This window comes from Oculina patagonica, chromosome 13 (assembly GCF_052425735.1).
Source record: "Oculina patagonica isolate OP01 chromosome 13, crgOcupat, whole genome shotgun sequence".
Taxonomy (NCBI): Eukaryota; Metazoa; Cnidaria; class Anthozoa; order Scleractinia; family Oculinidae; genus Oculina; species Oculina patagonica.
This window is the reverse complement of record NC_135770.1, coordinates 1,732,300-1,756,955: the sequence shown is the minus strand read 5'-3', so window position 1 is coordinate 1,756,955 and position 24,656 is coordinate 1,732,300. Positions and strand designations below refer to the sequence as shown.

General features: G+C 41.6%; 3 protein-coding genes across 4 annotated transcripts in view; 1 reads left to right on the top strand and 2 right to left on the bottom strand.

Moving 5' to 3' along the window:
• Positions 1–2,296, top strand: part of LOC144636745 (ATP-binding cassette sub-family C member 10-like) — a 44,431-nt gene extending 42,135 nt beyond the window's left edge. The window contains exons 26-29 of one of the 2 annotated variants that reach the window (XM_078495935.1): positions 283–349; positions 436–533; positions 1,037–1,149; positions 1,839–2,296. In XM_078495935.1, the coding sequence (XP_078352061.1) occupies positions 283–349; positions 436–533; positions 1,037–1,149; positions 1,839–1,983 (423 nt within the window). In that variant the 3' untranslated portion in view covers positions 1,984–2,296. The remainder of the gene's footprint in view (positions 1–282; positions 350–435; positions 534–1,036; positions 1,150–1,838) is intronic. The other variant, XM_078495936.1, reaches the window with a different exon arrangement.
• Positions 2,297–2,675: 379 nt separating this feature from the next.
• LOC144636763 (uncharacterized) lies at positions 2,676–5,561 on the bottom strand. Its single transcript, XM_078495958.1, has one exon. It carries the CDS (start codon positions 5,508–5,510, stop codon positions 4,080–4,082), a length of 1,431 nt encoding a protein of 476 aa, XP_078352084.1. The 5' UTR covers positions 5,511–5,561; the 3' UTR covers positions 2,676–4,079.
• A 1,213-nt stretch (positions 5,562–6,774) lies between these two features.
• Positions 6,775–24,600, bottom strand: LOC144636746 (ral GTPase-activating protein subunit beta-like). The gene is made up of 24 exons (XM_078495937.1): positions 24,480–24,600; positions 22,829–24,345; positions 22,139–22,307; positions 21,162–21,304; positions 20,583–20,680; positions 19,790–19,951; positions 18,693–18,917; positions 17,937–18,095; positions 17,164–17,330; positions 16,721–16,792; positions 16,267–16,306; positions 15,931–16,010; positions 13,266–13,364; positions 12,889–12,970; positions 12,441–12,532; positions 11,847–11,974; positions 11,272–11,359; positions 10,785–10,876; positions 10,310–10,382; positions 9,930–10,106; positions 8,915–9,511; positions 7,485–7,747; positions 7,000–7,116; positions 6,775–6,915 (listed from the first exon to the last, which is right to left on the bottom strand). Exons 2-24 carry the CDS (start codon positions 24,328–24,330, stop codon positions 6,798–6,800), a joined length of 4,743 nt encoding a protein of 1,580 aa, XP_078352063.1. The 5' UTR covers positions 24,331–24,345; positions 24,480–24,600; the 3' UTR covers positions 6,775–6,797.
• Positions 24,601–24,656: the final 56 nt, after the last annotated feature.

Here is a 24,656-nt window from a genome sequence, read left to right as displayed (position 1 = left end):
TATATTTAACATTATGTCTGAAGCAAAGGGACTAAGGGAGGCAGTCGGAAGTCTTCGGAATGTTTTCAATCTTGTTCGCGGCATCTTCGAAAAATTTCGGAGTGTTTGAAATATACTCAGGAATGCTAAGCCGTCCTTCGAGAAAGTGTTCGGAAGTGTTCGGAAATTTTGAAAAACTATGGGTTGTCCGTTGTTATAGCGATAATGCGCTAATGAATAATTTCACACCCTCTTGTCCAATCAGATTTGAGCAATCTTCTGGGTTTTTTTCTTTTAATGCAGTGTACCGACGCTGAGCTGTGGACGGTTTTAGAGCGTTGTTATCTCCTCCAAGCTGTTAGAGAACTCGGTATGTTTTAACAAGTCTTCATTTTCTCTTCCAATCTTCTTAACTCCAGTAGTTTCACGTGACTTCTCTTATTTTCTTCTCCGCAGGCGGCCTGGACGCTGACGTAGGTGAACGTGGGCGCCATTTTTCGGTTGGTCAGCGGCAGCTTGTGTGCTTGGCAAGAGCGCTCCTAACGCGAGCCAAGGTAGTTATCAACATGGGGATAATGTGATTAACAATAAATTCTCAGAACAAACATTAAAAGAAATGTATACAATCAATAAAGAAAATTGCTCTTCATTTCAGTTAATACACAGGTAGATACGTGTTTCGAAATGAAAGTAGTATAGCGCAGAGTATGAATACCACTACGGCCTGGGCCGAGAGCGTCCGTGCGAACACTTTTGAAAATATTTGGGGAGAGGGGAGGGGGAGGTGAAAGGCGCAATATAAAGCAAATAGAACTGGACGGACGGCCGAGAGGAAAGCGGTTAAATGCGATGGGGATCTGAAAGAGAATAACGGACCAGAAACATTTCTGCTGCTGTTTTACAGTAGAAACTACATGTTTCTTTTAAGAAAGAAATGCTCCTGAATATCTTCCGTTATCTTCTCTTGACTTGGTCCACTTCCCTTACCTGCTAAATATCGTTGATTGTACTGAGTGCTGTTATTATGCAGTGTATTAATGTACTTCGTATGTTTCAGGTGCTGTGCATCGATGAAGCGACAGCGAGTGTTGACCTTGAAACAGACCAGCTGATCCAGAAGACGATAAGAAGTGAATTTAGAGACAGCACTGTTCTGACCATCGCTCACAGGTAAGAATTGTCATGAACGTGATTTTGGAATTAGGTTTCAGTTCATTTTACTTGTTGTCTTTTGGCTTTTGCCTTGTGAACCAGTGAGAGCCAATCATTTTTGACCGGCAGACCGCAGCCACACCCGAAAATAGCACATGCCCTTCCGGTATTTTTGAAGTTAACTAAAACGTCTCAATTTGTCATTGTTTTCTTGAAGCCCAAAGAAGAGGCTAACGTACAAAAATCATCTTGTAAGACAGCCTCATTTGATTTGGAGTCATATTGTGAATGATTGAAACAGTCCCCAACTATTTTGATTATAGTTGAAGCCTTTCCCCTACGTTAACCGTAAAGGCAAGCTCAAGTTTAACTAGAGCTTGCATAAAGATGTTTGTTAACGCGTAAGCATCTGTTTGTGTCCGTGTTCGAACGTTAGCACGTCTTTCTTTTGTGTTCCTGGACAAGACACTTAATCCTGGCATGGCTTTTCATCACCTAGGATTATAAATGTATAACGATAAACTGTTACTGAGGTAACTTTAATGCTTTTTTAAAAGCTGCAATGGACTAGCATCCTATCCAAGGGAGTACAAATACTCCTTATGGTTTGCTGCTATAGATATAAGTTAAACGCCAGCCTGATGAGCCACCGAGGCCTGAAAACAGATCTCTTCGTTTACATCGCAAACTTGTTTAATTTCTCGCAGGCTTGACACCATTATGGACAGTGACCGTGTTCTGGTGATGGATCGGGGGACTGTGCTAGAATGTGACACCCCGCAGACGTTGCTGGGGAACAAACGTTCGTTCTTTTATGGACTTGTACACAGCAGCAGAACTGAAGACAGTTGAATGTTGATGGAAATAATATTCTTCAACTGCACTCTGTAAATACAGAAAAACTTTTAAGACGCACCAACGTTAGCGAGGAAACCACTGGGAATAAAATTGGTCATAGCATGGGTAGAAGCGTGCGGGGGTGGGGGTAGAAAAAAAAAACAATTAAAATTAAATTATCAAACGTGCGGGAAAAATTCGATAGCCTTCAACGCGTGCAAGACACGTCTGTCACGAAAATTCCAAGGAGTCAATCTCATATTTATGTACAAGTAAACTTATACAGTTCAACTGGTCTTACTTGTTTTGTTTGCTGCAATATTGTATGTTTCGGGGCAGGTAGTCTGCGGGTGGAGAAGAGGCTGGGGGGTGGGGGAGAATTGAAAATGGTACCCCTTATCTCCTTTCTAAACTTTTCTCTTGAAAACCAACCTCGTTTCTACCTTAAAATACTTGAGTGAATCAACCATTTGGTTCGTGGTTCCTCTGAGCCGCTTGTTCCTCTTAACCAGCTGAGCTTGTGCGCCCACGAGAAATAAGTGGCTCTGGGGACACGTTTTGATTGGCTGGATTTTAACGAAAGGAACAGCCAATCAAATGAGCCATTTTTTCTGAAAATCCCTTTGTTATATTAGATGTTGAAACGGTTGATTTGATTGGCTCGATTTGAAACTCCCTTTGTTAAAATGTAGCCAATCAAATCATGTGTTGCCAGAGCCACTTATTTCTTACACAGGTTTAGTGGGCTAATAGGGACAAGTGGCTCTGGGGACGACAATTGGAAGGTGGCTTAAATTCTGGTTACCGTCAAGGTACCCTGCAACCTTGGAAAGAAGTTTTGACTCATGTTTACACACTGCCAAAAGGTTTTGACAGTTGTAGCATAAATTCCATCTGGAAATGCCTCAAAATTATTTGCCAAAGCATGAATGTGTATTCATTTTAAAACGGCATACAAATATGATGGGACAAAACAAGGTGATCTGTACTGAAAGGGAATATCATTTAAGACCATTATGTCTAAAAAGGAAGGTGAATCAGAGGACCTGTGTAACTAAGTTTTTCCAGCCTGTTGAATATGTTACAGTATCTACCAGAATACCAAAAACTTGGCCTCACTCCCAGGTGCCAATCGGCCGTCAGTTAGGGTGCAAAGGTGGGAAAACTGGAAACGCAGGGGTTGGTCAGTCCCATAATGCCAAGCAAATCGTGCAGAACCAAGGAGGAGGACACCTGGGGACGAGGCAGCCAAAAATCTTTTGCTTCACATGTCTTTCAATAGTCACTCAACTTTCACAGAATTTCATAATTAAGTGGATTTTGTAACCTTTAAGGTCTCCGCACACGTGGGGACATGTCGCAGGAAAATGTTGCAGCAACATGTAGCAGCGAAAAAATCATGTGTTGTTCACACTGAGGGGACATGTAGCAGAGACAATTTTGCGGCAGTTTTGTCCCTGTGGCATGTTGCACGGAGTTCAACTCGTTGAATTTCGTGCAACATATAGCAGGGACAAAATGTTGCAGGAATTCATGTTGCATGCGCCAAAAGTTATCAGCACACACGAGGGGACATGTCCCCGCTACATTTTCTTGTGTGTGTACACATCATTGTGATTTTGTCATTGCTAAATGGCCCCCCTACACGTCCCTGCTACATGTCGCCTTAGTGTGAACAGCACATGATTGTATCACTGCTTCATGTCGCTGCGACATGTCCCTGCGTCTTGACCCCATGTGTGCAGAGACCTTTATCTTAAAATCCCTACTGGGATCTAGCACTCACTCACTCACACTTCTGTTTACCCATACATCAACTTTATTGTCATAGGTATCACAAGTGCTACTGAAGCATTGTTTCCAGCAAGGGGGGGGGGGGCAATCTTTCAGTCATTTGGGCCTGACATGCTTTCAACATAAGGGAGGGAAGGTGTGTCCACTTTCTTACTTCTGCCATTCCTTTCTAGCAGGGCCCATCAGTCACATTATTACATAATCATTGAACACATACAAAAACCATGGAAAACTCTTGTTCAAGGTTGCACTGACTGTGCAAGTAGTCACAGGTTACCCAGCTTTACAACTCATCATGATGCACAGGTTTCCCATTGTTAAAATTTTGCCTCTGATCTCCTCACAAGCTCAGCCTCTGTTGCTGCCACAAGTTTAGGGGCCTTGAAATGGTTGTTCTCTAAAGCCTTTACTAGCTCTTCAAGGCTTACATCCTTCAATGTTGAAAAGTCGCAAAGGAGAATTTTGTTTGATAGCTTGTCGTGGAGTGATTTTGTAAGGAGGCCAGCATCAGTAAAAGCCCAGAAAAGTCTAACAACTTGAAGAGGTTCATATGCTGAAAGATCATCGTTTAATACGTGGTCTCCCAGGGCTTTAAAAACATCTCGTATGTAATTCTCGGTTTTTGCAAAACTATCTGCAACCGTGACAATCCCCACTGGTTCAAAATTATTGAGTTCACCACGCTGGATGAGCTCATAAGAAACTTCTTTAAAAAGGTCTGGAGCACTCATGTTTTGCTGAGCGTAAGCGCCCACAATCTGAGCCAGCTGCCTGTAGGTGAAACAGGGAAGCCCACGACGCAAAATTTCATACTTAATTTTCCTGAACAGAGGTTTGATATTTACGCCAATCACAGAATAAGACCAGAGTATAATGATTAGGGAGCTCTCGTCAAATTCTTTTAAATCACGTCTCAATATTTCCATCTTTAATGCAGCAAAAAGCTTGGCACTTTTCTCCCCTGTCCGTGCATATGCCCACACAATATTGCAGATCTCTTCGACTTTAAAACTTGCCAGATCTCTGTCCAGGATTTCGTCTCTTAGCTGCTTGTACAATAAAGAAGCACGGAACTGTGCTTTGCCATACGCCCACATGATCATGGCGAGATCTTTATTGGTAAATAAGCTGGGATCACGGCTCCTAATTTCTCTTTCAAAATGGATGAAATATGACTTGTCAGTAATACCACGTGCTGCGATATGCCATACCGCACTTGCCAGTTGCGCATGCTCAAAATGGCCGCTCCGCCACTTTAATGTTTTGAGGAGGCTCTCTGCTGCTGTATTTACATGGTGGAATTCAGTGATCTTGTCTACCTCCTCCTTTTCTGCTAACGCTGAAAAGCGGGAAAACAGAGCTACCTGAGCAGAAATGGCCGCTACGTTATCCGGTTCAACGTTTTCTTCATTCTTCACGAACTCATACAATTCCAGCAACTGCTCCACGTCGGCTTCTATTTGTATCTTTCGCACAATGCTAAACGAACTGACCAGTTGTTCTTTCTTGGGCCTTTCTCTATCCTTCCTCTGCATGTATTCAAACGTTTCTAGCAAACGTCTGTTCATTCGGATGTGATCACCTCTCGCGCGGTCCAGCAGAGAAATGAGGTGATCACTTTTTCTCTCAGTTTCGGACGACGAAACCCTCACCAAGCGAGAAATGAGACTGTTCACATGGGAGAATAGCACCGCAGAATTTCTTCCCTGGAAAGCTTTTAAGTTCTGAAGCAAATTTGTCCGGAACATCTCAGATATTACGTTCTTTATCGTGTTCGTACACTAGGCCGCCATATTGAAAACACGTATGAACTGCATTATGGGATGCCGGTAGCTCTGTAACTCTCTGTGTAAGAACCACTGTGGTGTCCCCTACTTGTTGGCTTATAATTTGGGAAGGGGGCGGGGAGCTTATGCGGCATCAATAAACTGTTTGAATATATGTTTTCAAGAAAGCCACTCTAGCTAATTCACACTTTGATCCGCACTCTGCTTGCCTGAGAAATGAGACCTATTGCTATTGTAAAATGCTCAGTGAAGACATAAGGGCTTTAATCCGGGGGAAATGGGGCTTGTAGGCTTATAACCAAAATATATATTTTGGCCTGTAAACGGTGAGGATGTCTTATAAACGGTTTGATCTCCTTCGCAGCCTCTTGTAGGTAACGCTTTACGAGAGGTCTTGCGTGACAGCCCGGGGAGCAGCTGCAAAGGGCTGGCACTATGACCAGTTGTGCTAACACGTCACACAACAACAATTTCATTAGAACCAATACCAACTGCAGGAGTTTTTAGAAATAGTTTATATTTTATTGAGCTTGAACTAAAATTTTACATGAATGTGAAATACATCCATTTGGTAATAAAGAAAGAAGCTTTTTATTGTAAGAAGTACAATGACATCTGTCAAAGGAAATAATTGCATTTTGACAAATCTTGAAAAAATAGACCTTATTAACGGTAACCACTATTTTTAATTCCAGTGTTTTTGTAAGTCGCTAAATCAAATTGAGAATAGAATTAAATTCTAAATCAAATTGAGTACGTGATTTTCAAAGGGGACAAACAAGTTTAAATTGGCAAATTTAAACTGGTTTCTTACTATTTCCGATACATATTTTGTAGGTATGTTGTACTTTAATATAGCATTTTAATAAAACCATGGGTTCACGACGGGAAATCTGTGCGAAAAAGGAACTAGTTCCCAGGCTGAGACGTTTAGTTTTTTCGAGCTTGGCTACATAACAAGAGCCTCGTACTGTCTGTCGTTCATTACATACGAGACTAAAATGTATGTAGACGACCTTGTAAACAAATATGGTAATCTTAATAAGGTATAACGCGAAAACTGTTGTGGACCAGTACCTGGGCCTAAGACAGTAGAAAGAGCTGGTTCTGCAGCTCTCTTTTTTACCAAATATTCCTTTTTTTGTTAATAAACATGTCTGCTTAAAGCCAGGAGACATTACTCTTTGAGCTGAGCCACTAATTTACCTTAAAAACGTGACAACGCTTAAAACATTTAAATCTTTTTTTTTAATTAACCCCATTGCGAAACAGGGACACGTAAAAGTCAGGCACTGAATGATGGTGACGGAATTTCTTGACGATATCTTGGATCTTGAGTTTGCGGCAAACCTGGGGCGGAGAATACCTAAAGAGAAAACCAAATGTTTTAGACAACTAGATCAAAATTTAAACAGATGTAAAGATTTTTTCTCAAAGAACTTTCACTCACGAATCAATCTCCAGTCTGCGCCTTCGGCAAATGTTAAGAGCGGTTTGTCGCAACATGGTACCCAGGACCCTACGACTAACTACCATACCGTCTACAAGTGGCCCGCCAATAGGAGACCTGAAAAATATACATAAACGATTAGCGACCCGATCCCGAGGGAGGGTACTCCTTAAAATTATGGGTGCAAGGTATTGATACTACATATACTTTGGACCAATTTTGAAAAACGTTTTTTTAGATTTTAACATGTAGTCCGTATCTCGCGCTTAACCAAACACAATCCCTAGCTTCTTATGATATCTTCTCTTACCATATTTTTCACCAAAAAGAGGGGGAAATAATACCTCTGTACTTGTACCGTTGCGTTTCATATTGATTATATTGGGAATGACACCTCCCCCCCCCCCCCCCCTTTCCTCCCCATCGACCAGCCTTGCGTCGTCGATACATTTCACAGTCAACAAGGCACCAAATGTGTTATCTACCTGATAGTGGCCCTGATATGGATGCGGTATAGACCACTCCTAAGATGATGAATAAAGATAACCACGGTTTCCTTCTCAAGCAAACTGCGCCCTGATTCACTGCGACTGACATCAAACTCCATCAGCAGCTCATCCACTGGGAACTGCGCATGATCCTCAAAGCGCTCGAGCCAGGCCACCAGCACGTTTGTCTCCGACGAAGTGTTGTGCGTGCTCTGCCTTGACAGCGGTCGACTGTCTAACGACATGGTACGGCTCTGAAACTATAGAGAGAGGTAAAGAAGAAACGCTCGTAAGAGGACACCCTTGGGACCAGAAAAGTGACTGCTTATATGAGGTCTTCGCCAATGGAGGAGTAAAATTGTTGTTTTTGTATGTGGCTGGGACCATGTCTAACAGTTCACTTACGGAAGGTGTCCGTCTCAGAGGTTTGACTCTACTTGAGAAGCGAGAGGAGTATAAAAGGGTACTGTCCACGTGTATCTCAAACCATAATAAAAAGAGTCCTTGCTCTGTCCGAGATTCGAGCAAAAAATTCCACTCCGATGAGGTATTACTATAGAAATCCGTGCAGTGTCACTGGTTGGTCGTTAGTTTCACGCCCAAACTAACCAAGTAACCAATCAGTGACGCCAGACGGATCTTGTAGTGCTACGTCATCAGAATGGAATTTCTCGGTTCGACTTTCAGTCGTCACTCTAGCGAGGGATGGACAAGAACGTGCGACGCGGCAGGCCTTCTGGCTCAAGCTAAAGAGCCCTTCGATTTATGGACAAAAGTCTTAATTGACACCAACTTTACATGGAAAAATATTTCTTCCAGGACTATTTGCCAAATTTCAAAGGAATCTGACCCAATCACGAACACTTGGACCTCAAGTTTTCAAGTCTTTCCATAAAGTAATCCACTCCCATTATCGGATCGTTCCTGCCATTTGTCGAATAGTATTCTACAAAATCAAATCATTTAAACAAGAAGTTCCGCTATAAAAGGGATAGCATCTCCCACATTTCACACTTCTCGGGCGCGAAATGCAAATTTGTACTCATTACATTCGTGGCACGTTGTGGTGCCGAGCATCCTTCAAGCTGAACATGCTTTGAAATCTCATAAAACCAAGATATGTTATTGACAAAAATATGAAAAATAACTTCCTAACGTTTAACAGTATCTTCCTAGCGAAAATGAAACACATTTTATCAGTAACAGTGTGTGGAAAATACGCAGGTTGTTTGCCAGTTGTTTATTCTTTGATGATTGACTGACAACTGGGCGTGAGAATGGCCAGGCCAGGCCCCTTTTATACCGGAACTTCTTGTTTAAGATTTTCATTTTTTTTTATTTTTATGATCTTACTGAATCTGATCTTCATGGTTATTTAATAACAAAAAGCACTATCATGTTACACTGGGAGGACGATGGCACTTTACCTCATATACAGTGGTCCCTTCTGAGGCCTGACGGGCTAGCTTGCTTTTGATATCCAAATGGCTTCCACTGCCGCTGCTAGTCGTTTCCAGGCTTCCTGTGCTACCCGACCGGGTCCTTCTCCGCTGAGCATACCCAAGATCCTCTTCACAGCTCTCAGCATGTGACGTCATCTGCCGAAATTGCTGATAACTTGGTAGCAGAGAGGGCATAATGAAAGCCACCTCACAGCTAACGTCTGCGTAATAAAATATTTCATCCACGATCCTCTTTTCTGCCGGTACAGCTGGTGAAGCTTTTCCGCTTCTCGATGCTGCGCTATCAGGACTCTCGCGACAGGTCACAAATGAGTCTTGGAGGCCGTCGCTTCCGCTCCCAGACACGTCTCGTTCCTCGCTGCCCGTGAGTGTCGACACGCTGTGAGAGGGCTGGAGAGGACTGTGACACTGACGCAGAGTGACGTTGTCGTCATCATTCTTGCCTCGGTTCCAAGTCTCTTGGATGTTTCCTGTCCAGCCCGTGTGCGAGGCTACGTCAACAGGCCATCCAAGCGAGAGTAAAAACTCTTTGAATGCTTTCGAATGCTTGCAGGTATTAATCTGTTTGGGTAAGGAAAAGTAATTATGTAAGTTTCCGATTACAAGTGTGGAAAAACACAAAGCTGATAGTCAGGTCGGGAAGAAACGTAACCGATAACAGGCGTCAAAACGCGCGGGAAAACACTTGCGGTACACGGTTGGCGGGCGCGGAAAAAATTCATAGCCCATGACAAACGCCGCAAAACACTTGCAGTTAAGGGTTGGCAAGCGCGGGAAAAAACTCGTGGCAACCGGTTGGGAAGCGCGGGAAAACATCTAACCGTTCGTTAATGGGAGAAAAAATTCGTGCTGGTGTTGCATCTGATTGGCAGATAAGAAAGCACCAACAACACGGTAGTAAGGGCCTCGAGCTAGAACGTTTGAAAGCTAATGTAAAGGTTCCAATGTAAATGATTCTGAGGTTCTATCCATTACTTGCCTGATTTTCGATTATTTCATGTGCATCTCCTTGTTCTGCCTTCACGTAAAACACCAATACTGTGTCCTGTGTTCTCGTGGCCACCTGATCCAGTTCCTTGAGGGCTTTAGAGAGTCCCTCTGTGGTGGTGTTCAGCGCCAACAGGCTCGCCTCCTCAAATGGCCGCAGTGGGTTCCCCTGAAATTAAAAAGTAGGACCGCAGCTTTTTTACCTCTGTGAACTATCTGGACAATGCCATCGATTTAAAGAAACTTCTGTACATTGAAAAATAGCTTAAGACAGCATACCATCTCAAACTCACAGTAACCACTGCAAGGATAACATGATACAGTTGAAAACACTTAAACAGCATTCAGGTACTAGTATTAGGGTTGTTTTACCTTCAATCCTTCGATAGTAAGTAAACCAAAGTGGGATAGCATCAGACGAGACGGACTAAACTCCTGGCAAGGCCTGCAAAACAATGAAGAACACGAGGCAAATGTAACGCAGTTTGGAAATGGTTGAAATTGAGACCCTGGAGGGGGAAGGGCGAAATTATTTTTATTCCACAGAATGATAAACAACTCCCTGTTTTGCCAAATCTTCGGAAAAACAAAGTATTCAACCTCCGAAATACTTAAAACAGGCTGAGGCCTACACTAGCTGCTCCGCATGACAGAGATCGCTGGAGAGAAAGAGTTCATTTTCCCCTTTAGGGGTTGAAGGATGATGACTCTACGAAGAGCTAGACTGGAAGGGAAAAGGTAAATTCTAACCTGAAGAAAGTCAGTTGCTCCGTGATTCCCCAGCCTCCCCTCCGCTATCAAGTTAAATTACTTTATTCTTCTCTTCCTCGTCAACAAGCTTACTTACCTGGGTGGTGTTATTTCCGTCTCTTTGTCCGGAAACTTAACGCGACCTTCTTCTTCGTCCAACTTGGCCTGAGCCACTGTTTCATGTTCCAGCTGGTGTAACAAAATACAACGATTAAATGGAACGAGTTGAGCTGACTGCCACTATAATGAGGCATTGAATACTTGTTGCTTGATGCCTTAAGTTCGTGACTAACGACAGAAGCCATCTTCAGGGTCAAGTGACTTGACATTGACGATGGCTTCCGCTCAGGTTGTCGAAAAGTCAGACACGAAGGACAACAGCTTGTTACAGGATTATCTCACCCGTACTGGTTTAGTTCTCAAGGAAATTCAAGCCATAGCGATTCAAATATCTTTTAGCTTTCAGAAACACTAATTGTCTTTAACTGTTATAGTCCACATAGCCTCGCCATTCCCCAAACAAAGCAACACCCACCCACAACAGCAACATCAAAAGAGAAATATGGAAGTTTGCATGCTGTCACCTGTTTCTGCATCAGTGTCCGCATATGGTCCTGCACTTCACTAAGTTTGGCATCAAGGATTTCATCTAGTTCCGGTATACTGCGGTCTCTAAAAGTGATTAAAGTATAATCAATGTTGGTGTATCGAGAAGTTTCCTTTAACTTTACTCGTTTATCACACAATGTCACGCAACTTCTCTAGCATTGCGTGGCAAGCGCCCCCACCACAGCCAATTCAATTAGTTGTAGAAGAGGGTATGTGTGTAGTTTGCATCAAGTAGCGAACTGGCGCAAAAAATTGCAGCTCAAGCAACAACAAACTGATAATCACAGCCTGTATAATTCCAACTTGCATTTTAGTAATTGTTTCGGACAGAGGACTGTGTGATTTTTTCTCTGTGGCACGAACATCCGTAATGTAGGGAAAAGGAAAAAATAGGAAAAGGTAGGAAACACCAAATTTTAGCCAGAACAAGCAGCACGCTTTTCTTGAATGTAGACGGTTATGTTACGTACGCCTCAGAATCTTGAACCCTCGTATCAGACTTATCATACAATTACCGCCCTAAAAACCCAAAGATAAAAGCTGTACTCACGCCTTAGTAAGAGGCACTGAATCCACAGCCTCAGGAAAGGCCCTGTGTTTAATGTTCGGTGGTGGACGTGGCTGGGTCTTATCTGGAGACGGACGTCCAGGGTCCTTCAAGTGAGCTTCAATCAAGTCCTTCATGAAAAAGGAGAGATAAATTGTAGATACGTGAATCGTTTTTCTATTTGCTTCTTTTAAGTCTAATTGTAAGGAAGGCTTATTCGGTTAGCAGAATTCGGTCGGAGGAATCCTACATGCATCTCGGAGAATTACAATGACAACCGTGAATACTTAAAAATATTGCTGGAATACTTGTTGCATTGATAAGCTACCCCAACATTTTAGAAGGGTCACCCTAACAATTCGACGTTACACATCTCTGTTCCTATTTTTCCCAAGAGCACAACACAATGACCTTGGCTAGAGTTCGAACCAGGAACGCTCGATCTGGAGTCCAGGGCTGACCATTAAGCCACTGCTCTTTTCCAAGTTCTCGTATAATTCTAAACTCGACAACTAGACACTTTGGCTATTTGCACGCGGATCTGTCCGTAGAACAGGACAGTTTGTGTGAGGACTGTTTTAAAGTGAATTACTGTACATTTTTCTCCCTTGAGAACTGCCTCAGTTGCATGGTCCACACATAACGACCTGCTGGTCCACGGACAACCGATGACAAGGCCGGTAGTGAGTCTGAAAAAAAAAAAGAAAAACAAATCACAATGCTTTATTTAGAGCGGTTTTTACTGAGTGTTGAAGTTATTCGCGTTTGCTTAGTTTTGTGTTACTACGCTTGGTGATTGACTTAAAAAGCTCGCGCCACTTTCTCAACTAATCAGAAGTAAAACCAAAACCAATCATGACTCGCTTGCGCACGTTCTCCCGCGCTTCGCGCCGGCTGCATGTGTTTGGACGTCTATTTGCTTCTAGCTTTCATTCGATCACTGGATCGTTTGCGTCCTTTGTGATTGGCAAGAGTCATTATTTTGGTTTTGGTTTCACGAAAGTCAATTGAAAATAGCACTATTACATAATAATTCGTGGCTAACCTTTGGCTTTGAGAGATTCTTCCAATAATCCCATAATAATACTGCTATCTTGGATCGCAAAGTATTGGAACTTTCGGCGTGCCTGCCATCAGAGGAAAACAAAACAGCATTAATACATGTTAACGACACAGTGACAACCTTGTTGTTTTGCTGTCTAAATACTGACAACATCATCGCGTTATCTCGAACTAGATTCCCTAACGTGGACGCAACCCAAAGACAAATGAGTTAGCACTGCGTGACGTCTGGTTGCATTGCATGACATTTTATCGTCACTTAATGCCACCGGGAAAGTGTGACAACCAACATCAAGAACCGCAAACCAAATAGTAACTGCTGCAAAAGAGACTACAACAGTTGTAGTGTGATATAATGACCTTTGGCGACGCATCATTTGATTGAACATGACTCAGAACCCATTCTTCATCCAATAGGGAAGATAAGGCCGCTGGACCACACGGTGATGGGAAAGCTCCCTGTCAAAAAGACAAAATCAGTTGTTTATTACCCAAGCAGTAAGACTGTATGAGAGATAATCAGACTTTTTGTGCCTTTTAAACCTTATCATTCAACAACTTTAAATAAAGGCACTGTTACACTAGGCAATGTTTCCTTCAACTTTCCTGTACACTTTTGTTTAAATGCAAGTTACACAGAACATAACTTTGTACATAGAGCAGTTTTCAACTGAGTGTCGTAAAACCAAAACCAAAGTAATTACTCTGGCCAATCACAAAGGGCACAGACAATCCAGTAAACCAATCAAAACTCGAAGCAAAGACATGTAGCTGACACGAAGCGCGGGAAAACGTGCGCGAGCTAGTCACGATTGGTTTTGGTTTTACTCCTGATTGGCTGAAAAAGTGGCGCGAGATTTTTAAGCCAATCACTAAGCGTAGTAATGCAAAACCAAAGCAAACGCGATTTACTTTCGACACTCAAGTGAAAACCGCTCTACACAAGGAAATAAACAGGTAGCATAAGTGACAGGGTTGGAAACTAAAATTTCGGAGCACTCGCCATCTGGGCGAGTGACCTTCAAATTGCACTTGCCCAGATCAATTTTCACTCGCCCAGTCTCCTCCATTTAAGAAAGGAAAATTTAGCCCCTCACCCCCCACAAAAAGTTGAAATATATATCTTAAATTTTAAATCACGTTAGATACTCATTGTGCCACCGTTAGTGGTCAATCGCGATACAGACTGCAATCTATTTTTTCAATGAAAATCGCCAAAAATAGACGTTACTCCTTAATAAACCATGAGTACGCTTACTTCAAAAGTTGAAACGCAGTTTTTAATTTGAAACGTCTTCCCAAATGCAAAGTGTCGAAATTGTGCAGAAAAAGAGTCAAGAAAATCGGGAAATAGCAATCTTGCCGCATTTCGCGGCTCGGTAGACGAGTTAGTGTGTTTATGTCCAGAGGTATTACTTTGTAAAGGTACGTCCATCATGTAACAATCACTAAAAGGAAGCCATTTTTGTCTGTTTACGAACTCGAATGCAGCTTTGTTGGAGATTTCAAAATGTTGGTAGGCTTGTGGACAGTGTCACTGTGTGGATTAATTTGAAGTTTTTTGAAAAATTTAATATTAGTAATACTGGATATGAAAATCATACTCGCCAAACTGGGCGAGTGATCCGTGATTTGTACTCGCCCGACAGTTTTCACACTCGCCTGGGCGAGTGGGCGAGCGCTAATTTCCAACCCTGATAAGTGACATTTTTATTTTTCTACTTTTCTACGCATTTGTCAATGCGACTGTGTCCACAACAAAATGGAAGAAACAACCGAATGCTGTATTTTCTTTTGTAACGTGACCACCGTCCTACATATGGTGATGCGTAATCAGTCGACCTTATCGTCTGATAAAGACAAGTAATAAGCAGTGAGCAGTCAAAACTTCGCGGTCTGCATTTTCGGTGACTATATAGGCTCGATTACCAGCCGCTGTTCAGGAAATGAGCCCGCCCTGACCGGACTCACAAAGCGGTCAAACGTCGTGCGCGTGCGCAATTCCCGCCAAAACTGCTCCAACCTCCTCCATACAAACGCCTTAAATTTCCGAAAGCCAAAAGTTAAGGTTTATACGCCGCTTACCTTATTATAGGAAATTAACGCTTGTGTTAATTAAGGTATTTGAAATGAACACGACTTAAATTAACGCGAATTGAAGGAAAAATTACTTCCTAATAAAGGAAATTAACGCGAAAGAGGGGGTAACATTTCAAAATGAAGGAAATTAACGCGACGTACACAACAGGAACAAGTTTATTTCAACACTTGTAGGCGTATAATCTTAAACGAAAACAATGTTCGTGGTACTTTTCTCACTTTGAGCGTTCTTTGAAGTATCAATGATAGTGGCAGATAAAATTATGCTTTTTCCTTGTAGTCAATAACATTTGGACCTTAACGAAAAATTGGGGCCAAAATAATGGAAATTAACGTCATGGAAATTAACGCTCCACTTAATTAACGGCGCGGAAATTAACGTTAACAAAAATTAACGCGACTTAAATTAACGCGAAAATTTGAAATTCGCGTTAATTTCACGACGCGCTAATTTCCTATAAAAATTTGATAATTGTTATCCACTGAGTTTCCCAGCTTAAAACTTTCTTTCACTGCGCTATTTCTAAACAATTTCCTACAAAAGTTTGCACACTTTCGAGTCACATTCTAAGAAAAGTTCGAGGCGCCGAAAAACGGAAGTGACGTCAATTTTTGTGTTTCACCGCTGTGAAAACCGGACTCGAGAGAGAGAGGTGGAAATCGAGCCTAGTGAATATAACGATAAAACTGTGTTATTCAAGAGATTAAGCATGACGTTATACGGCAAACGACAAACGCGAGCTTGCCTTTCATTTTGCTACCTTTTAATCGAATTCTGAAAATAATCCCTCATAAAAATAGGGAAAAATCCCACATTCACGCAGAAACAAAACTACTTATTTCCGCGTACGAACGCCAGACAACAAACGGCAGAAGTTCGCGGGAAAAATAAACGTCATGCTTAATCTCTCTATTATTAACATACCAAGTGTTCCATGATAACAGTCAGCAATCCTTCGGCAGCTTCTCGTACTCGGAATGAAACTGGTTTTATATCTTTATCACCTGGAACATAACGATGGATTATAAAACGACTATCCATGAACATAACATAAAGCATATCAGAAGCGTTCATTTATTCACTCTGAAGCTTGGTGCAATACAAACGCCATGTGTTCCATCAAAGCAATGTTAATAAATAATCCGGCAAAAACAACGAAAAGAAAGCAAAAACGACAGTGAATGATGATAGAAAAACATAAAGGCCCAGAAAAGATATCTTGAATTTGCCAACAGTTCCGTACGTTTTACACGGTCATACCTTTCAATCGGGGAACAGCTTCCGTTCCAAATTGAGGATCCTAAAAGAAATGCAGAAAAATTCTATCATCCATGCAATAAATCTATATAGCAATTCAATTTATGTATTTGTTTGCTTTGGCGCTTGTTAACCTTTCTAAACAATCAGGGTAAACAGATATTCGTGACTTGACGTAGTTACGTGCGTTTTCCCGCGCTTGGCATTGGTTACACGCTTTCATGGCTTGGCATTGGTTACACGCTTTCATGGCTTGGCATTGGTTATACGTTTTCATGGCTTGGCATTGGTTATACGTTTTCCCGCTCTTTGCACCGGTTGTAAACATGTTTTCCCGCGCTTTGTACCGGTGGTATGTTTTCCCGCGCTTTGCACCGGTTACATGTTTTCCCGCGCTTTGCACTGTAACATGCACGTTACATGTACGTTGCCTTCGTAAAAACAACACTTTACTTACTCTTGGAATTTCCCTGGATTTGCTTCCTGAAATTCCCAGTTCTACCACCTCCATGACAACATGCAAGCAACCCTGCAAATTCAAACCAAACATCAACTTAAAGTTACCAAGTAGTTTTGAAAGTAGTTTACTTTTTAATAGGCAAGCACTATTGAGAGGCCAAAGACAACAGCGTCTTTTGAAAAATGAAATCTTTTACTTCAGTATTCCGCCACGGATTATCTACATCCATTTAGTTCGTCAGAACAACACTGTGTCGTAGAGCTTAATAATTTCGCAAAGACAGAGTTTTGGTTCAACATTTAAGTTCACTGTCTTGGTTCACTGTCTTTAGAAACTTGGTGATTTCATCTTATTTGCAGCAGACAGTTACGAAATCAATCAAGATAAAGCACGTGTAGAACCATCATTACCTTCCAAACTGAAATAATTTCAAAGCATACCTGGCTGTCCAGGAGCCATGGGTGTGACATTAACCAGGACTGAAGGCAGCTAAACGCGGCAACAATCATGGAGTGTAGGTCACGTGAGTGGTGTGTTGCTTTTTTATTGGCTTGGCACGTGACGTAATCACATAGCCAGTGGATTGTACTCTTGCATTCAGCTTGGTCTAAAGAAAGAAAAACAATAAACATTGTGGGCTGATTTGTTGTAACAAGAGGCCCGAGTTAGGCCTTTGCATCAACAATGGCACATGTACTGTAGCAGAGCGAACTGTAGAGCTTTTAGAGATAAATCGTTAACTGACATAATTAGTTACCAAGTGTTCGTGTTTGAGTTTGTTCATAGCCCGAGTAAAGTTCGAGTCACGAGTCAAGTTCGAGTCACGAGTCAAACTGTTCGGTTCAATTTTTTTTGTTACCTTTTCGCAAAGGGTAAAATAAAATTCTCATTTGCAGCCAGGTTTTCACATGGCACAGTTTTCCGATGCAGACGCGATCGCGAAGATTTCATTTGCATTTCATTTTGTGTTTGCATTTCTTGCACCGTCATTTTTTACTTGACTCATGCTATGAACAAACTCTTAGTGTTTCTTTTTTGAATTTAGTGAGAGCGTCGCGCATATTGACAGAAGCTAAAATGCTGTCACGTGTTTTCCTCTGTAAATAGTCGTTTTTGGTTATTTTGTTTGTATGTATGTTAGTAGGTTTGTTTGTACCACACTGTAGGAAGCTCATTTTTGTCTGAAACTCAAACACACTGACAGTCAACATACCCAGATGGTTCATGCTGAGTTGTGCTAGACCAGAGAGCAGTTCAAACGCAGCAAGAGTAATGTGAACATCAGATTTCCAGCGGCTGCTTCTGATCACAACCAACTTGTTACACAAGAGATGCGTCAACTGAACGAACAGACCTTGCACTGTTGATAGATCTGGAAGAAAAAACTCATTTACAATGAACTTTGAAAGGACCGGTCACTTTTGTCTATTGAAAAAGGCTGCTGTATGGAATAAAAAAATTCCGGGAGTTTAGGAATCATAACTGGGAAAGATTGGTTCTGTGGTAAATAATAAGGATGGTAAATTTCAAGCTCGGTGATAAATATCAACCTAGTAAATGGCCCATGGGTTCGATTCCCGTCGGGGACTCAGATTTTTTCTTTGTCCCATGCTCGTGTCATGTGGAATAATTTCTTCACTATTGGTTCTGTGATTTAAATGAACGTCATTGCAGTACTTTCATGCGATACTGTTCACTATGTTGAGCAAGGTCGTTCCAACTTTTAAGTCTGTTGATTGAACCCTTGTGTATGACCATTAAAATGAAAGCTACTGAGCAATACTTCCATGTGGTACTGTTTATATGTTGTACAAGATGGTTTAAAAGTGTAAGTCTGTGAATGAAACCCTAGTGTGTGACCATTTAAATGAAAGCTACCAAGCAGTACTTTCATGTGGTACTATGCTGGGTTGCGTAGCAATTATACTTGTTCATCAATAACAATACCACTGGTACTAACTGCACATACCATAAGACTTATTAAAAGGGTGATTGTATTGAATCCTGCTGTCACTGTCCACTTCACTGGTACTGCCCCCATCTGATACCGTGCTGCTACCAGTGCTGGCACGACGCCTGTTGTCTTGAGAAGTCTGCAGCTGAGAACTCACCATGACGGGGGTCTCAGTTTGCTTAGGGGAGGAGACCCCAAGGGACTCAGCAATCTCGCTGTCTTGAATTAGCAGAGACACCCCTACAAGAGTGCATGCCCAAGTAAAAAAAAAATTGTGCAACAGAAATCCTCTAAGGTTGTGGCTGGAATGGATACTTCAAAATAAGCTGGGACACATTGTGATGTTTATATGTAAAGTTTCAACCAGTATTTGGGTCAGGCACTGATTAAAGAATCGGTCAGTATTTAGCAACTCTATACTAGGTATATTTTGAAAATTACCATTTCTGGCAGCTAGCCATATGGACTTTACTCATGATTCCAACAACCTAAATAACTTAGTAGTAAAATTTATTGAAGATGGTTACACATTACGTTAAAAACCAAGTGTCTGAAAAAAACTTTGGAGTACAATTGAATCCTGCTAATTCAAATTCTCAACCAGTTAAACCTTCTGACCACCCTTTTGATTGCCCTTCACATCATTTTCTTACAATGTCGTAAAAAATGTTGTGGTTATTCATCGTGGTAGAGTACAATAATAAAGTATTATTTCGTTTGTCTCATGACGTAGTCACGTGTGATGAAGATCGCGACGTTTTGACTGCATACTGCTAGTCTTCATCAGGCGATAAGGTCGACTGGTTGTGCGTTAGCTTATAAAGCACACGGCTGCGCTGTGATTTATAAGCTAACGCACAACCAGTCGACCTTATCGCCTGATAAAGACTAGCAGTATGCAGTCGAAACGTCGCGATCTCCATAACACGTGACTACGTCGTAATACAAACAAAATAATATTTTATTATTTTCTTGCAAATTTTATCCTCATTAATTCAAACCCCCCTAACAACTCAAACCATTTTTTCAAGTTATTAGGATTGAACTGTATCTATTCCAGTGACAACCAATCTTGTAACTACATAACACAAACTTTCCACTTTGTTGCATACCTCCCAATAATATCTGCACATTGAACGAGTCTGATTCACACTGAAGAGCTTCCAGCAGCAGTCGTATGAGCCGAGGCTTCAAGGAGATGAATGTAAGAGACGGCTCTTGTTCATCACTGCTCTGCTTACCAGCATGCCTCTTCCTCCATCCTGCCGTCATGTCTGAAATAACGGCAATGACACGGTTACACTCACAAGGGTGATAGACTTTATTCTACAGTCATTTTTCTAAATGCAAACAATTGCATCACTAAGTGGGGGCTAAGTGCTTATGACATCCAGGAGCTTACACTTTTGGCAGCCAGCTCCTAGATGGAGACTGCCCCCATGGCTGGCAAATCCTGGCAACCCAGCCACTAGCCCTCATGTAAAAGGAAAAAAACAGGCACCCAACACACTGATCAGACAATGGCAAAAGGCTTAAAAGCATTATACCTCAAACAAATGAATCCTTGTATGTGCACAGACATAATAATTTATGACTGGCCTCAAGGCAACACTGGTGATAGTTGTTGTTAAATTAAAAGCATGGCGGCAAAGATGACACTTATTATTTTTTTTTTTGCCATTGTCAAATTGTCTTTACATGCAAGTTCATACCAATTGGGTAATCTTTGCAGTAGTCATTGTCATCATGATCTAAAATTTTAGCATTCACCCAACCCAAATTATTTAAAACATTTAAAATGATGTTAACAGTTTTAGACAGACTGTTATGAGCATGAATCCATGTTTTATATGTTTCGTTATACAGCTGGGGCATTGTACTTAACAAATGTCTACAATTCATGACCTTTTATAGCAAGATCCTGAAAGTGTAGTGGTAGGCATAGCATGGACAACAGCAAGTGGATGGCTGCCCTGCGAAGTTCAGTGGTGGAGACATGACACCTGAGTGTACAAAGGACAAATGAAAGGAGTCAGAGTACGGTATAAATAAAAGAAATCTGTCATTAATAACTACAAAATATTATTTTTAGTATATACCACACAAGTGAATAGTGCTTTTCGCGCACATTGATTGGTTAACTCGGAGGTGATAAGCAAAGTACTATTCACCTCAGAGCAGCTAAAGAGAAACAAACTGCCTTCGTGTGAAGCTTTGTTTACCAAAAGTGATGGTTTGGTCCGCTAGTTACATCTTGTATTCAACTTGTGTGGTTTATACTAAAACAGTTATTCACCTCAGTGTTGGTGAATGTGGTGGATATTTACCTTGCCACTTTGCAACTTGGTAGAGATCAATCACTATTCCCCTCCACTTTGGTGAATAATTGTTAATTAATAGTACAGCCAAATGTTGAGAAATTCAACGTAAACCTTCAAGGGATTTAGAAGTCTTTTAACATAATTTGTATGTGGCTTATCTTACCTTATCTGGACGTCATTTCTTGGCAACACAGTCTCTAGAGCATTGATGAGGTGTGGTAACAACACTTGCACTCCTTGCAGATCCACTCTTAACAGGTCAGCTGAGTTCAACAATATGCTGCAGAGTACATGGCCGGTGCAGGACTGAAAAAGATTACCCAGTTAACAAGTTAGACAGGGAAATACAAGTTGTGGCAGTATTTTCAGGGCTTGAAAAAACTTGAATTCTCAAATTTTGCTTGCCCAGGCACTTTCCCACCTTGCCCAGGCTCTCAAACGTATTTAATAATTCATGAAATTAAGTTAATTGATGGTTTGCCAGGGCCCTTGCCCAAACGGGCAAGTGAGCATGAAAAGTCACTTGCCCAGCAGGAAAATCTACTAGCCCCAGACGACCGGACGGGGGTTTTTGTCGAGCCCTGATTTTGCTTCTAATCTACCATCCCAAGTACCCCAACTTCCCTTTCACCAAACTCCATGCACTGCCCCCTCCTACCCCTCGCCCCAACCACACCCAAACATCAGCTAGGGATACTTTGAAAACATACTGACAGTAGAACCCTGCTAACTCGAACTAACTTTCATTTCCCTTGGATTTTAACTCAGATAACTTGGTAAACCCTGCTAACACGAACCAAATTTGGTTTCCTTCGATCAAAATTTGGGTCAAATTTACCCCGACAACTCGAATTCCAGTTCTTGCAACTCGCCATGGATAGCCATTGATTAGAGCAACAAACAGATCACGTATTTGACAGCCATTTTCCCCTCTTATCATAAGAATTTATAATCATGCTAAAGTTTCTGACGAGATAAGTTTAATTTGCATTGTTCTATATACTGAAGTGCTGAAAAAAATTCAATCGACCCTGATAACTTGAAACCCTGCTTACTCAAACTGTTTTTCATTTCCTTCAGAGTTCGAGTTACGGGGGTTCTACTGTACTTAATACTGAAAATGCTGCGGCCTTTTCTTACCTCTGAGTAGAGTAGCCCAATTGCCAAGGCTAAGTAAAACCTTGATAGGTAAACAGGTCGGAGTTCTTGCCCAGAGCGATGACTACAAAAGATGCGGCACAGAGCACCATAAGCTTCAGCCCTGCCTGGCTCAAATTTACTGTCCATGGTGCAACCTCCCATCTCTAGACTACAAATTTAAAGCAAAGATGTAAGATATGTTTTTAAATCCTTAGAGAATATGTCATCTATTCTTCCCAAAAGTCACAACTTTATTTCCCATTTAAAAAAAATTGACTTCATACTTTGTTTCAAAATTCATTTTTTTAAGTGTAGATAAATATTTCAAATGAGACTTGATTCAAAGCTCAAAATTATATATATAATAAATAATTGATATTTTTATGCACACAGCAGTATGTCAGATTCCAAATTAAATATTTTGAGAGAACCAGTCAATGATATTTTCCCCTCAATTTTCACCACTCGTGTGTTTCAATCCCCCCCCCCCCCAAAAAAAAAAAAAATGTCTTTTCTTTGTTTTGGTATAGTGAGAGTCACAAACAGTCATATTGTGGTGAAAATTAGTTGACAAGAAAAAATGTGCTACTCTTTGTTGCTTTGTGCTGTAGAACGCAATCACCACACTCAAAACAGGTTCTAAATAAATGCGATTTAATAAATAATAATAATAATTATTAATATACTAACCCTGTTTTGCCAACTCCTGTGATTTCAGGCTGGGCAGAATTTCTAACAAAGCCTTCATAAATCTTTCCAAGAGCCTTGAAATTTGCTGCCATGTCCAGCTTGGCAAATATAGCCTCAAAAAGCCATGCTCCAAACAAATGGAGTACACTGTCTCCTGAAGGTTTCTGAGTGTCAGACAATGAAGACTTGGGAAACAAAAATGAAGATGATGATGCGCTGGACAGTTCTTCGCGGAAAGTTTCTAACTGTGGCAGTCCAGTCGACGAGGTACCACTACTTGGTCTAGATGGAACAGTTTGGGATCTAAATATCAGTCCTGTAGCGTCAATTAAACCCAAAGCAAAACCAATGCTTAAGGATTTCTGATCACGTTTCTTGGCCGTTGGAGGGCTTGCAGTTTTTGTTGGTGCCGGGATTGGTATGTGTTTCACTGGTTCTTCCACAGTTGTCGTAATGGTGAGGAAGGCATTCACGAGAACTGCAACACCTTTCATTGCTTGCGAGAAGTTTTGAGGAAGTGTCTTCAAGCAGGGGTGAGCTGCTGGTGAGATCACGTCTTCACTTGACAATGCAAACTCCTTGAAGTTTGGTGTATCGCTAATGATCTCCTTCTTGCACAGGTCCACAGGGTTCCCAATGATGTGAAGAATTCGGAACCAGCACTGAATGAGACATTCGTTACCTAAATTGGCTGGCAGTCGGACATCACTCTTCCTGGCTGGCAGCGTAGGTAGAGGAAAGTTGGGGCCATACATATACTGTATAACTCTTTTAGTGAGGGCTAGTGATGTTCTACTCCAATAGTCAATCATTGAATTGTGATGCCGCCATGATACACAAAGCTCATGCAAAGTCTTCCACATTGACGGTGCAGGGAAATGATGACAGCTGGCATGCAACCACACTTCAAGTAAAACACTGATCATCTTCTCACATAAGTGTTCAGCGAGACCTCCCGACATGTTTGGAGGTGACAGGAGCATGTCATTAATAATCATTAAAAACTTCAGCAACGCCTCCCACGTTAAGGGTGACATTTTGGCCTCAGACGCTGTAGCTTGAATCGCCTGCAGCACCCTGATACACAACGAAGCTTGCAAAGCAAGATTTCCTTCTTCTCGTCGCACGAAAAGATTACGAAAATGTTGAAAGATCTCTTTGGCGTATTTCTCTGGTGCCTTTAGCAGCGGCTCGGGAATCCCTTTCTTTGGATTTGCCAAGATCGAGATCCAGTCTAAGTATATACTGACACAACCTTTCACGATCTCATCATCGCTTTCCGTCATTTGAAGTGTCAGTCCGTAACATAACACATCCATAACCCAGTCAACTTCCCTCTCTGTGCGGAGCGACATGTGTTCTTGAGTTCCCGGTTGAACGAGAGTCTTGACGACCGTGTGTGCAACATCTCTTCCCACCGAAGGAGGAAAGTTGTGCAGAACGCTTCTGTTATTACGGTCACGCTGTAGCGTGTTTCGCAAAGAAACCCACTCAGAATACATGACATATAAGCTTAACTGGAAGAGAAGTTCAAAAACGTAAATTAATCTCTTGCGGTCTCGTCGATTAAAACTCGTTGATCACGACCACAGGTTGGATACCGCTACAATCAAATAAAATCGTTTTCAAAATATTTCAGTTCTGCACTTACCAGTAGCAGAAACTAATATTGAACTGCGAGATAAAAGGACGTTGTGTACCCAAACAAGAATCTGAGACGCAAATATAATCTCGCCAACGCCAGCCCGTCCATCGCCATTTTGTTTTCTTTGAGGGAATGTCCGCTGGACCACATGATCCCGGACAGGACACCCCCAATGGTGTTTTG

Bases quoted from the DNA above. Each gene is read 5' to 3' on its own strand.
- LOC144636746 (XM_078495937.1), bottom strand. From the start codon at position 24,330: ATGTATTCTGAGTGGGTTTCTTTGCGAAACACGCTACAGCGTGACCGT. The intron at 21,305-22,138 runs GTAAGAAAAGGC...AATCTTTTTCAG, and splicing joins TTGGGCTACTCTACTCAGAG to TCCTGCACCGGCCATGTACT. The intron at 10,107-10,309 runs GTAAAACAACCC...TTTTAATTTCAG, and splicing joins TTACTATCGAAGGATTGAAG to GGGAACCCACTGCGGCCATT.
- LOC144636763 (XM_078495958.1), bottom strand. From the start codon at position 5,510: ATGTTCCGGACAAATTTGCTTCAGAACTTAAAAGCTTTCCAGGGAAGA.